Here is a 15,112-nt window from a genome sequence, read left to right as displayed (position 1 = left end):
TCAGAATCCACGGCTCAAAAAGAACTTATTTTCAAAATGGCGGTTTGACACTACCAGGAAAATCGAGTATTTATTATTATTACAGGTGATAAAGAGTTGAAAAAGGCAACAAATATGAAAACCAAAACATAAAATTTTTGTTTAAAATGAGTATAATGATTCAAAGCCATATATTTATAAAATATTTGTGATGTAACATCTTTATGAAAATTACCCACGACAAAACAAGCATATAGCATATAAGGCTGAGTTCCAGTAGAGGCACGTATACTACTGGTTTGCGATCTGCTAATTCTCAATTAGAGTCGCTCATAGTGTTTGCCATCTTTTAATACCTTTACTTCTTGTTTCATTAAACATCGTGCAAATATCGTATGTGTTTTATAGGACGATGACTCGTGCGCAGAACCTGCAATATTGGTTGAGATTATCCTACGGCCCGCTTTTAGATGTAAATTGTCCATACTCCGACTTCTAGCTATCCGGCTATCAATTTCCGCTTCCGCCAAAACGGACAAACAAAAAGACAACAAACGTTTCCCTCCGGAAAAATAACGATTTACGATGAAACTTGAGGATAATATCTGTCCAATATGTCTCTATGTATTCATACAACCCGTGACAATGCCATGCTGTTACGAATTGTGCTTGGAATGCTTTAAGCAAAATGTCGAAGAAGCCAACTTCTGTTGCCCGATGTGTCGAACGCGAATTTCAACATGGGCTAGAAGAGCGGCCAGAAATAAGGCTTTAGTGAATGAAGTTAGATGGACAGCGATTAAAAATGCCTTCACAGACCAGGTGAAAAATCGCCTTGAAGGTTTAGAAGAGGAAGATGAGGAAATGAATGGTAACATATGTTGAAGATATGGCCTAAGCAGGGGTTTCACAGGGTCAAAAAAAATTGTTGCAACTTTTTTGCAGAAGTGAAAAACCTTTATATCAGAGTCTTTTAATATAGTAAATAACATAAAGGTAAAATAGTTTATTGAATTTATGGTCGAAAAGTAAGGTATTGGGCCACCTTCTACCACTGGTTAGAATATCTTTGAGCCACCCAGATCTAGGGGGGTCCGGGGGCATTCCCCCCGCCCCCCCCCCCCGCCCCCCCCCCCCCCCCCCCGAAAAAAATTTGGATCCTAGATTGTCTGTGGTGCATTTTGGGCCTATTGCCAACCAGTTTTCGTTTGTTTCAAATAACAATATATACTATAGATTTGTCATATTTCTTTTAATGACAACAAGCACATGTCACATATCATATTATATGCATCACATCACAATTTTCATAGTTATAGAGATATTTTCATACAGCACATTTTTTACAACACGTCACAAGCAGACTTCAAAAACACCGACTGCTTGCTGGCATCGACGGCATGAGTGTGATCTGAAAATATAAAAAAATAAATACCTAGTCAATCTGCATATATACATATAGTTAGACGATAGCATTTCAAAGTAATTTCAAATTAAAATTCCTCTCATCTTCAAAATCTTACCTTTAGACTTGGCATGTTTCGTCACCGAGTCCTTTTTCAGGATATTGCAACCTACAGTGAACGTGTCGGAATTCTGAACCTTAATCATAGTTACTGCATAGGTCACAGTACGTTGATTTTGATTCATTCCCAAAGCGAAGCCAATAATTATCAACTTTCCATGACTCTTGGAATGCTCTAGTTTTTTGTGTTTTAATTTTTTGTTTGTTTGTTCAGACTCATTTTCGTCCAAAGGACGCTTAAAGGTTAAAGAAGCCATGTTAGCGACTGTACGGACAAAGTGGTTACTTCCATTTATATTGTAGACGATATGAATTACTCTTCCTATGTGTTACAAATTCGTAACTTTAATTAAACTTTAATTGCAATTAAACCGCGCGTGATTTTCACGTTTTCCTTTGATTAAAATACGCCGCTGTTAGTTAGCATAGTGTGTGAGTAAAACGATGAAATTAATTAATTATCATGTTTTCATTTCAATTGAAAATCGTCAGAAAGTTGTAACATCAACGACATAGAACTAATTATTTAATTATCACTCTTTAATTTAGATCGATAGTCAGCTTGGAAATAATTAATTTATTGTCACGCTTATTTTCATTTTTAATATTAATACGACATTTGCGACCGGCCGCTATTTTGTTTGCAGACGACAATATTAACTGTGTATACAAAGCTCCACCCATTTTTACGTTTCATTCAACAACGTCATTTCATGTGTAAGCGAGCTCAGTTTTGATTGGCCAGCTACCATGTGCACTTCAATAACAATAAGGTCAAGCGATGTCTCGATACAGGTGCAGACCGGTTTTCGTTCACTGTTCAATGAATACTTTCATTGAAACAAAGAGAAAAATATAGAAAACCAGTTTCGGGTTAAAATGGCGGCTGTTTTCAATAAAATTTTACGAGATTTTAGCATTTTCGCAAATCAGATTTTTCTTGAGCCAAATTCTCAATATTTTCGCAAATGGCTCAAGTGGCGAACGACAGCGCGAGCCCTGGTTAGGGGACTTAAAACCTGTATATTTCTGAAATAAGCTTCTTAGAAACAGATGGCGTCTTTACCTCGTTGAAGCCAATCTGCAACTGCCCGTATTTCCGCCGAGCCAGCAGTCAAGCCGGTTTTCAGTCAAAACGGCCTCTCGTCTGGTTTACCGTCACGACCGACTGGTTCCTGCTGGGATAGCGAATGCTACAAATTATTATTATTATTATCCTGTATTCCATTTATGTCCTTGTCTCTATTATTTTGTTTTAGAACTTTACAAGTATATAAACGCATTCATTTCAAGATAAACTTTACTCCTTATTACAGTACAGCCAACGAGGATCCAACATAATCCTTTATCACACCACGGCCAGAATGTTAGTACTCGGCGGCCGTGTCGGGTGTTCACGCGGCGTATCGCCAAGGCACGCAGCATCAATTCGCGCAACTACGCAGAGTCTGTAATAACCTCGCGTACTTTAGCTGCATTAATCCACTGCATACTCAGCGTCATAGCTCGGATCGCGGCTTGCCTTGGCAGACAGATGCATAACATAGCGGCCAAATGCGAATTGCCGCCGCATACTGACGCGACTTCAACGGCCTACTCGGCATTGGCTTGTTGCGCCTTGACTCCGCAGATTGTGAAATATGTTTGTTCCGTGTTGGCTGTACTTTAACTTTATTTTTTTGTACGTGTCATACCAGGGCTTAGCCGGGCCTAGGTTCAAATTTGAGGGAGAAGTGACCTCTCCAGTCTTCACAATAATTCATTTTATCCACTAGCCATTCGGGCTACTGGAATGGTGAAGACAAGTAGCCCAGCAGCAAAATTACTAGCCCAAAGTAAATTTGTTAAAATATACACCCTGCTAAAGGGTTTCATCTTTCAATAGCAGATAATCTATTAAAAAGTAAAATTGTATCCAGGGTATGTTAACTGTAAAAAGTATTGCAAAAACAATTGCAACACAATATAACAAGTAAAGGTAATTACAGTACAGTCCACGTGTTTTCCCCAAAAAACGCGCTGAGTTCGCTAATACCCGCGGCGTGTATTTCTTTAGCCTAGTCGGTAAATGCAGACACTTTCCGTTCTTATCAGCGATCGCCGTGCAACACCGCGTTAGCAGTGTGCTACTGGGCATGCCAAAAAATAAAAATATTGTAATTAAAAATGGTTTAAATACTGTGGCATATAAAAAAAAGATAATTGTATAGTAAATTAATACGTATACAAATTATGTTTTTAAATTCACAGGTACGTCTACAATATGAATGAATATATGACATGTTAAGTGTTTTGACAAATTAATATTTAAATCATAACACATATAACACAAGAACAAATGTTCCGTAAAATTTCCAAATGAGAATAATAATTAGTAATCCGAAACACACTACGATTTTTAATGTTAACACAACGTTTACAAATGCTTCCAATATACAGTCATCATGTATATTTCCCGACAAAAGCGCGCGAAAATTATGCTGCAATGTACAAGGTCAAGGTATACTCCTGCAAAGCGTGCGTGTATTGATTTTTTGATACAATCTTTATCGTTACGGTATTTTAGTAGAGTAATTATTTTAACAGTAATTGTACCGTAAAGTGATAAAAGAAGACATTTGGGCGGAACTGGATTAAGTGTTTGACGTTATGAAAGCACGCAAAGCTTGTCTACTGACCTATTGTGTAGACTGCTGTCTGCGGTGTTTTGACAAAAGGGATTAACATGTGTGAATGTCACTCTTCCGATTTGGTCAATAATTACTTGTAAACATTGTTTCGAATGTCGAAGCAACAAGAATACAACTGTGAATATTTAATGCAACTATCAACTCAATAGTTACCACCTTCTTTTAGCAACCTACCTACAAAGAGAAAATAAATGGATTAGTGAGCGGAGAATTGACTTTGTTCCGACAATTAAAACCATTCCTTATGCATTCGTTAAGCGTGTTTACTTGAGTAAGTTATGCCTTCAGACAGGAAGCGGCTTTCCTTTAATAACGTCAAACTGTCAATTCACACAGATTTGCGAGACTTTTAGGGTCCTTGGTCATTTGTTTACATGTTCAGTATAGAAAAAACACCTGAACATGAAAACTTTGGATTAAATTGTCAAAATAAAAACAATGTTGCAAACTGTGATTTTATTAATTGGTAAGTATCAGTTTAAAGACGACGTTTTGTTTGTCGTAAATCAACGAGTTTTCTATACAACTACTTCTACAGTACAACCACATGGGGATCGATCTATCTTGGTTGTTTTTTTAAATTGTATATTATATATATATAAATAAATATATATATGTACTTGTAATAAATGTAATTTTATTTAAAAATCAGGAAGTCAAACAAAGTTAAATTTTTCTTTATCTCGTTAAACACGGAGTTTCCCCCGCATTGCCAATGCCTCGGAGATACTGTCCGCGGAGTATGGAGGGAAATTGGGGAAAACGCGTGGAGTGTACTGTATGTCCTTTATTAATCATATTAACTCTTTAACATGTGATAAACAACTTCTTTGTTCATCTCATAATCACTTCCATCCTGGAGATCCTCTTGGTCAGAAACCATATCCTGTAAAACAAGCAACCTGATAGTTATTTGCCAGAAGTTAAATTGACAAGTGAAGGCATAGATGGCATACTTTTATCATACATGTTGACTTTTTTCTTATGCTGTGTTTTTAAGCATACATTATTCAACTCTGTCTTACAGAAGTAGCTTCTCCTTCATCACTGATTTTTAACCACTTTTCTTGAAATTCATGTTTCCGTGTTTTTTCATAGTAATTTGTTGACTTACGATCAGTTATGGGCAGTTTCATGCCAGGCTTCGCTCCAGCTACATGTGTACATATTTAAGCATTATGCAGCCTTACGCGCGTAGGGACTTACAACTTTGGAAATAAACACACACACACAAGGTAACAAAGTAAAACGATGTTTATTCTGGAAATGCAAGCCGCGGACGTCGATTGGTTTACTTCAGCAGTAAACACATCAGCAAGATGTGTGCCAATAGGAAATAACCAGTCTAAATTGTTCACAACGTGGCCTGGGTTATGACTCGAAAATGACCGTTGAATGTATGGACCAATCGGTACGCGTTTAAATCTCGTATTTTAGGCGAAGTTGAACGAAGTTCTGTCGGAAATCTTCGCGTACGTTTATCAAACTTAAAAATGTAAACAAAATTGATAAACGGATTTTTTTTACTGGCCAGACGGGCGTACGATATGGCAATTTTAATAGGCCCGAGCTATAATTTAAACGCCCAGGCCACCGGGCATGCGCTTATTTCGCAGACTGCCTCTCTCAGCTGAAATTAAGGAGAAGTGAGGCCACTAATAGGAGAAGTGGTTTCTGTACTGGGTTTAATAAAATCTTCACTTGTTTTATACCTTTCATTACCCCAAGCCTATCGTCATCAATGGCAAACAAACAATATTTTCAAATACTTTTTTTTTAGTTATTTGTAAAAAAAATCTTTAAACCTGTAAAAAATTACTTTTTTATTATTTATGGAAACGGCCTCAAATACATAAGGACTAAGGCAATATCTTTATCTCAGTGTATCACATCTGTTCCAGAAGTATTATCCCCAGCTTTTAAAAGGGTGGGGATATTGTGGTTATATCTACCGTCTGTCCTGGCCACTATCTCCTCCTATACTATTAGCACTAGAACCTTGAAACTTACACACATGGTAGCTATGAGCATATGTGTGCCAGTGCACTATTTGGAATTTCGATCTTACCCCTGGGTCAAAAGTTATGGGGGTCAGATCAAAATAACCACAATATCACCAAACTGGGGCAGCTGGGGTAAATTTGACCAACTTCAGCTCAAAAATGTTTCCCCTGAAAGGTCGCAGGGGAAGGTCTGTACGTAAAAGTTATTGTGAAGACGCAGTGACGACCTGTAAATAAACTTTTGATTTACATACACACTTAAGCCGGTTGTAAAATCCCATAGTCAAACTGTCACCAGATAAGTGAAAACAGGACAGATAGATATCTGTTAAAATAGCGATGTAAAATAGATATCTGTTAAAATAGCGATGTAAAATATACTGTAAAAAAATTTGAGTTATTAATTATGGACAGAAACCTGTATGCCAAAGATTTTAGAGTCACAAAAAAATAATTATATTGGCTAAAATGGGGATGTCCACAAATTAAAGAGTGTCAGAAAGCTTAGAGTGATCAGTGAAATACTATATAAGTAGGAAACTACAAGTTTTCAGCTTTTCTGAGAAGCGTCTGTTCACAGCCCAGTTAAATACCATTGTACTCTCCTTTTCTGGATCTCTGCTAAACTTCTACTAAAATGCTTTAAAAAAAAATTGAAATGGTGTATTTTACAATCAGATTTATCTTATTGGTTTAAATTTCAGCCCTGAATATCTCTATCAAGCTGGCAGAACCTGGAGAAATCAGATCTGAATTTGAGGAACAACTAAGAATGGTTGGACTGTAATTATTTCAATATGCATGTAATTCACTACTTGACAATTTACTTAATACACTTATTGAAATTACATGTATTGGACACTTCTTATTTTAAAGATAACATTAGGAGAAATGCCTATTTAAATTTGAATTCTATGTAGAGCACTTATTTTAAAGCTTTAAATGATATTGACAAACTACTTTGTAATTATAATATATATAAAGTATCGGTACTGGTAGCAAGAGAAACTCAAGGAAATTTAAGTTGAGCTACATGAAGCAGGATGCAAATAAATTAACAAGCAGCTGAAATGAATTTTATTTATAAATACTTGAAAGGGTGAAAAGAAAGGGCTTGTTAGTACAACTGCTAGTGTAAGCTAAGAAAAAAGTTAACAAAAGTTGAAGAACATGTACCGGTACTCACAATTGTCCTTGTTGGAAGTGAAAGTAAAGTCATAAAATGTTGTGTTCACGTACATTTTTGTTCCAATTCTGAATTCAGAACGGGGTTTTGTGCATGTGCTTAAAGTGTCCTCCAATATTAGCCTGTGCAGTCAGAACAGTCTAATCCGGGACAAAACTTACCGCCTAAACTAGTGTTTTTGCTAACAACAGACTTCTTTTAAATGTGAACTACAATTAAACCAGAGGACCACACATGCTAATCAGGGACAACACTTTACACCTAAACTCATTTCTCCCTTCGAAGATACTTTTTTCAAAAGATAAATACAACAAAAGCGTAACGTTTAGTGATTTTTTTACCTGCGATTCCTGCGTCCTGGACTCACAAAAACCTCTGGGGATGCAAAGTTTCAAATCACGTGAGTCCCATATTGATTTGAAATTTCTAAAAATTAATATTGTTTAATATTTGGACTGATTCTTTTAAATACGGGGACTCATATATTTGCAAGTTATCTAGTCCCAGAACTCGGATGAGATACTTTGTAAAAAATATCAATGAACGTTCCATCTCTGATTACTAATCTGGAGCGAAACTTTACGCACATGCATTATACTCTGTTTCCCCAGCTCCGTGAGCAGCGAGCGTTGGAGGCGAGACAGGAGGCTGAGGCGAGTGAGAGGCTGATCAGACAGCTGCAGGAGGAGGAGGCAAGGAAACTTGCAGAGCTGGAGGAGATACGCAGGAAAGATGAGGAGCTTGCACTGCAGCTGAGTAGGGTAAGGGGCTTGTCACGTAGTGTTTAGCGTGTAACCATTTCCCATTCATAGACAATGTAAAATTGGCTATATGCAATCAGCATAAAAACCAGAACAGCCTGCAAGTAACTAGCCGTCTGTTCAGATTTTATGCTGTTTGTTGCTCTTCAGTACCTTAGGGTTAGAAATGAAGACGTTATAACTTGATTTTAGTAAGAAAGGTCTTACATTTTATTAGCTCATCTATTTTTATACCCCCATTACCATTGGTAATGGGGGCTATATAGGAGTCACTTTGTCGGTCGGTCGGTCTGTCTGTCCCGAAATTTCATCCGATCTTCACCAAACTTGGTAACAAGTTGTATCTTGATGATGTATAGGTCAAGTTTGAATATGGGTCATGCTGGGTCAAAAACTAGGTCACGGGGTCACTTAGTGTGTTTTCAACCGAAAGTTTGTCCGGATCATAACTATTTCATTTATCATTAGATTTTTAAATAACTTGGTACATTTGTTCACCATCATGGGACGGTGTGTCGCGTGAAAAAAGTACGTTGATATCTCCAAGGTCAAGGTCACACTTGGAGTTCAAGGGTCAAATGCTTGTCCGGGCCATAACTTTATCATTTATTGTGAGATTTTAAAATAATTTGGCAAATTTGTTCACCATCATGGGATGGTGTGTCGCGCGAAAGAATTACGTCGATAACTCCAAGGTCAAGGTCACACTGTGAGTTCAAAGGTCAAAAATGGCCATAAATGAGCTTGTCCGGGCCATAACTATGTTGTTAATTGTGAGATTTTAAAATCATTTGGCACATTTGTTCACCATTATTGGACGGTGTGTCGGGCGAAAGAATTACATCGATATCTGCAAAGTCAAGGTCACACTTTGAGTTCAAAGGTAAAAAATGGCCATAAATGATCTTGTCTGGGCCATAACTATGTCATTTATTGTGAGATTTTAAAAATACCTGGTACATTTGTTCACAATCATTGGACGATGTGTCATGCAAAAGAATTATGTCCATAACTCCAAGGTGTAGGTCACACTTGGAGGTCAAAAGTAAAAAAATGGCCATAAATTTGGAAGGCATGTCATGCGAAAGAATTCAAGAGTTCAAAGGTCGAAAAGGCCATAAATTATAATGGCATTATAATTTTTAAAAATCGCCATAAATTTGATTCTCTTGTTTTGTGAAGACAGCATGCAAAATAGTCTGTGTCAATGCGGCACGTGGGGGTATAGGGGCTCTAGTTTGAAAAAAAATTATGAGCTATTGTCATCACCTTGGCGTCGGCGTCAGCGTCCGGTTAAGTTTTGCATTTAGGTACACTTTTCTCATAAAGCATGAATGCTATTGCATTCAAACTTGGTACACTTACTTACTATCATTAGGGGACTGGCCAGGCAAAGTAAGATAATTCTGGCTTGCATTTTGACAGAATTATGTGCCCTTCTTATACTAAGAAAATTGAAAATTTTGGTTAAGTTTTGTGTTTAGGTCCATTTTATTCCTTAAGTATCAAAGCTATTGCTTTCATACTTGCAACACTTACTATCATAAGGGGACTGTGCAGGCAAAGTTATGTAACTCTGACTGGCATTTTGACAGAATTATGTGCCCTTTTTATACTTAGAAAATCGAAAATTGTGTTAAGTTTTGCATTTAGGTCCACTTTTTTCCTAAAGTATCAAAGCCATTGCTTTCATACTTGCAACCCTTACTAACTATCGTAAGGGGACTGTGCAGGCAAAGTTATGTAACTCTGGCTGGCATTTTGAAGGAATTATGTGCCCTTTTTATACTTAGAAAATTGAAAATTTTGTTAAGTTTTGTGTTTAGGTCCACTTTTTTCCTAAAGTATCAAATCAAAGCCATTGCTTTCATACTTGCAACACTGACTAACTATCGTAAGGGGACTGTGCAGGCAGAGTTATGTAACTCTGACTGGCATTTTGACGGAATTATGGGCCCTTTATACTTGAAAATTTGGTTAAGTTTTGTGTTTTGGTCCACTTTACCCCTAAAGCATCATAGATATTGCTTTCATACTTGGAACACTCGCAAACTATCATAAGGGGACAGTACAGGACAAGTTGCATAACTCTGGTTGTCATTTTTATGGAATTATGGCCCTTTTTTGACTTAGTAACTTTGAATATATGGTTACATTTTGTGTTAAGATCCACGTTACTTCTAAAGTATCAAGGCTATTGCTTTTAAACTTTAAATACTTTCATGCTATCATGAGGGTACTGTACCTGGCAAGTTGAATTTTACCTTGACCTTTGAATGACCTTGACTCTCAAGGTCAAATTATTAAATTTTGCTAAAATTGCCATAACTTCTTTATTTATGATTAGATTCGATTGATACTTTGACAAAACAACTCTTACCTGACATACCACAATTGACTCCATTCAAACCATCCCCCCCCCCCCACCCCGGAATCCCCCCTCAATCCCCCCCATTCTTTTTTTTTAAATTAAAGATCATCAAATAAATGACCACCACACCCTCACACTATACCCCCCACCCCCTCAAAAAAAAATGTATGCCCCCCAGTAGGGTGGCATATAGCAGTTGAACTGTCCGTCAGTGTCAGTCTGTCCGTCCGAAAAAAACTTTAACATTGGTCATAACTTTTTCACTTTTTAAGATAGCAACTTGATATTTGGCATGCATGTGGATCTCATGGAGCTGCACATTATGAGTGGTGAAAGGTCGAGGTCAAGGTCATCCTTCAGGGTCAAATGTCAAATTTATGGTGTCTGTCCGTCCGAAAACTTTAACATTGGCCATAACTTTTTCAATATTGAAGATAGCAACTTGATATTTGGCATGCATGTGTATCTCATGGAGCTGAACATTTTGAGTGGTGAAAGGTGAAGGTCATTCTTCAAGGTCAAATTTCAAATACATGGCGTCTGTCTGTCCGAAAACTTTAACATTGGCCATAACTTTTTTAATATTGAAGATAGCAATTTTATATTTGGCATGCATGTGTATCTCATGAAGCTGCATATTTTGAGTGGTGAAAGTTCAAGGTCAAGGTCATCCTTCAAGGTAATCCTTCAAGGTCAAAAAAATAAAAAATGAAAGTGGCGTTCTCGTGAAGCTGCACATTTTGAGTGGTGGAAGTTCAAGGTCATCCTTCAAGGTCAAGGTCATCCTTCAAGGTCAAATGTCAAAAAACAAATAAAAATTTCGAAGCGGCATTATCATGAAGCTGCACATTTTGAGTGGTGGAAGTTCAAGGTCAAGGTTATTCTTCAAGGTCATCCTTCAAGGTCAAAGGTAAAAAAAATCAAAGTGGCGTTTTCATGAAGCTTTACATTTTGAGTGGTGTAGGTTCAAGGTCAAGGTCATACTTCAAGGTCAAGGTCATCCTTCAAGGTCAAAGGTCAATCAAAATTAAAAAAATCAAAGCGGCGTTATCATGAAGGTGCACATTTTGAGTGGTGAAAGTTCAAGTCAAGGTCATCCTTCAAGGTCAAGGTCATCCTTCAAGGTCAAAGGTCAAACAAAAATATAAACATTCATAACGGCGTTCTCATGAAGCTGCACATTTTGAGTGGTGGAAGTTCAAGGTCAAGGTCATTCTTCAAGGTCATTCTTCAAGGTCAAATGTTAAAAAAAAATAAGTTCAAAGAGACGTTATCATGAAGCTGCACATTTTGAGTGGTCAAAGTTCAAGGTCAAGGTCATCCTTCAAGGTCAAGGTCATCCTTCAAGGTCAAAGGTAAAAATAATAATATTTCAAAGCGGCCTTCTCATAAAGCTGCACATTTTAAGTGGTGGAAGTTCAAGGTCAAGGTCATCCTTCAAGGTCAAAGGTAAAAAAAACAAACAATAAAATTTCTCAAAGCGGCCCAATAGGGGGCATTGTGTTTCTGACAAACACATCTCTTGTTTTTTTCAAACATGGTTTAAAAACACAAATATTTATTTTTATTATTTTAGTTTTGAAATACCGTCCAATCATCCCACCCAAGAATCATACCCCCCCCTCCAAAAAAAAAAAAAATATATATTTTTTTGCATTTTTTTTGCTTTTTTGGAAGATAATATAATAAATGACCACAACCCCACACTACATCCCTCTCCACTCCACCCCTCCCTCCTTTGTGATTGAAGTTGAGATAGGTCCTAACACCTTTAAAAAGAAAAATAGATGAGCGGTCTGCACCAGCAAGGCGGTGCTCTTGTTTGATTTTCTAAGGGAATACAAATGTGTGTATCTGAGTTGTATAGGGTCAAGAGTAATTTAGTGCTTCAATGTTTGCATTGTAATAATTAGAGCTGTAAAGATCGGGTTGATGTATCGAAAAACGGTTCAATGCCGCCAATTCGATTTCTATACCAATACGGCCTATTTCGATTCAATTCAATGCAATCCTGATTGAACCGCATTTTAAACCTTTCTTTCCAAATCTGTCGTCTAAACTTCTTCAACCAAGCTGAAGGACGCACCATCAAAATTAAAATCAAAAGTATGGGAACATTTTGGATTTTGCAAAGGCAACTTGCAAAACGTGTTTTGTTGACGTAAGTTACCCTAAATCTGGAAGCACTACAAATTTGAGGCAACATTTAAAGAGAAAACACTTCGTTGATATTTCAGATGTGATTTGTATCACCTACATTTTGATAACAGAAAGTTACTGTTACTAAATTATACCTATGTGATGTTTTGATTTATTTTTTTTCTCAATACATATGGGCCGCGTCGTGAAAAAACCGGCCTTAATGACAAAAAATTTCATTTTCAGTATTTAATCAAATTTAATAGTATATTTTTTGTGTAGAATAATGGTGCAAACAGATCTGAAATCGGAAAAAAGATGCCGAAGATATACGCAATGGCGTAACGTCACTAAAGCTCTCCATTTTAATGTTGACGTCAACATCATTTTAGACGCGCTCAGAAGCCCGCCAACGTTAAATCAATATGGTACCGGTGGTAATAAATAATTAACGTCCTATGCGATCATTACGTATTTAAACGTATTTTAATAAATAGAAAATTAAAAAAAATAAACGAACAATATTTCAATATCGTTGCCTAGCAACGGTTGATCAGCATGGATAGGAAGATTAACCTGGACAACATAACAATGAAACACACAGGTTGTTATCATACACCGCTGCAAAATTTGAAGTACTGGTACTTCCTGAAATTGTTTAATATATTAACGAAAAGGAATAGTACATACCAATGGCATTTATGATTATGAATTTAACAAATAAAACTAACTTTCATTATTTATTTTACGCTTGGTGTTCATTGCAACTAAACATAGTAACTATGATACCTTATTCCAGCTAGCGCCTTGAAATGATCTCCAAGAAACTCTTTCCAGTTCCGCCATGGCCATGCTGGGTATCGAACGGCTATGTTGGTTACCGACGACTTGTTTACGACTGCCGCTAATTGGTCCATACCTTCGCAGTCAGACCTCCTATAGAGTTTTTTTGTCCCAATCCTCTGTCAACGTGGCATTTGGCGTGTCCTCAGTAGATATGTAAAACGGATAAAACTTATATGAAATGAAAAAGAAATAGGCATGTTATTACTAAATGGTCATAAATATTTATTATTGTGTAAAGTTTAATTTGTTTTCTACTGTTGTTATGTTTTGTTCTCGAAAATAAACCTGACGTCTTTTCATTATTCGCTTTAAAATTAACGATTAGACAGCCATACTGAAAGTGTAATCCATTAATAAGATACATCAGTAAGGTATTATACCAACCTGGGATCTGCATCATGTATTCGATTGTTTGTTGTTGTCCAGTCATTACTCGCCACATGAAGTAGCCGAGCAAGAAGCGATTTTTGTTTTTGCCTGTATCGAACAATTAGAAAGAATACATTCATACATAAGCAATCGTCAATTTTGTTTTCAAGAACTCTTCATATACGTTAACTTAATCAGTATATGTGTGAAAGAAAAATACAATACAAAACGATAACACACCTGGGCAATTGTCAGCATGAATGGCAAAAGCTATAGGATTTTGAGCATGGTTGTCGATCGCCCAATCGATCATGGAGATCACGGCATTCGGGCCTTGAGCATCGCCACCATCTTGCCCAATCGTCTCATTTTCGTCAATGATGAAGTTCAGCTGCTGTGGCTCACCGTCTAGTCGAAATCCAAAGATGTGTACTTTTCTAAGGGATAGAAAATACAGCGGGCCCATTTGGTTGCAATGATGTGGAAGACTCACGCTCTGGCTGAAGTCAAAAGTGAAATGGTGGTAACGTTCAGCATTCGATTCAGGGGTCTCTCGACTTCTACGCACACACTCATTATACAGTTCTCGTTCCTGAAGTATAATAAGAAATGAATTATTTTTTATATAGAAAGCGAATATATCGTGTTATTTCATATGAACCGCTTACACATACGTAATGTAGCGAACGGTTTAGTGTCTTGTCCCAAATATGACAACATGTAATCCGTTATAGCAAAGGAATTTCTGTATTAATCAGCTCCACATATCTTAATATAAATAAAGGTATAAGTTATTTATCAATTGACTGACCTTTTTAGCCTGCCTGATATGGTCACCGTATGCGTCTGTCGCCTCCCATTTTTCATCCTCTTCTATAGCGTCCACCACGCGTTTCCGTAAATGTTTGCAGATGGCACAGACATCATCCCGTGGAGAGGTGATACGTATATGTGGCACGCAGCCTGATTAAATGGACTTGAAAGCAGTGAGTTTGACAATCCTTATGTCGGACGCACAATTCTGCTGATAATCCTGGAACAGGTCGAGATTTGTTGTGCTCGCCGGCAGGTATGTTGGTGGAATATTATCCCGTCCTCGTGGTGCGGCTGGCAAAGGAATTCCCTCTCGCTCTGCACAATTCAGAAGGTAGGCCACAACACGTTGAGCGTCGTCGAAGCATAGTGCGTGCTTAGGACGTCTGCCCATGTTTCCGTGGTTTCTTGGCACAACTCCATGCTCTAA

The 15,112-nt window shown here is 37.3% G+C and overlaps 1 protein-coding gene across 3 annotated transcripts in view; it reads left to right on the top strand.

The window, feature by feature from the left end:
- Nucleotides 1-477: 477 nt before the first annotated feature.
- LOC127834677 (E3 ubiquitin-protein ligase RNF169-like) overlaps nucleotides 478-15,112 on the top strand; it is a 70,776-nt gene continuing 56,141 nt past the window's right edge. The window contains exons 1-3 of one of the 3 annotated variants that reach the window (XM_052360702.1): nucleotides 478-850; nucleotides 6,902-6,972; nucleotides 7,995-8,144. In XM_052360702.1, the coding sequence (XP_052216662.1) occupies nucleotides 565-850; nucleotides 6,902-6,972; nucleotides 7,995-8,144 (507 nt within the window). In that variant the 5' untranslated portion in view covers nucleotides 478-564. The remainder of the gene's footprint in view (nucleotides 851-6,901; nucleotides 6,973-7,994; nucleotides 8,145-15,112) is intronic. The other 2 variants (XM_052360700.1, XM_052360701.1) reach the window with 2 other exon arrangements.

The sequence above is a fragment of the Dreissena polymorpha genome, chromosome 6 (genome assembly GCF_020536995.1).
Source record: "Dreissena polymorpha isolate Duluth1 chromosome 6, UMN_Dpol_1.0, whole genome shotgun sequence".
In the NCBI taxonomy this organism is placed as follows: domain Eukaryota; kingdom Metazoa; phylum Mollusca; class Bivalvia; order Myida; family Dreissenidae; genus Dreissena; species Dreissena polymorpha.
This window is presented reverse-complemented; position numbering and strand designations above follow the sequence as displayed.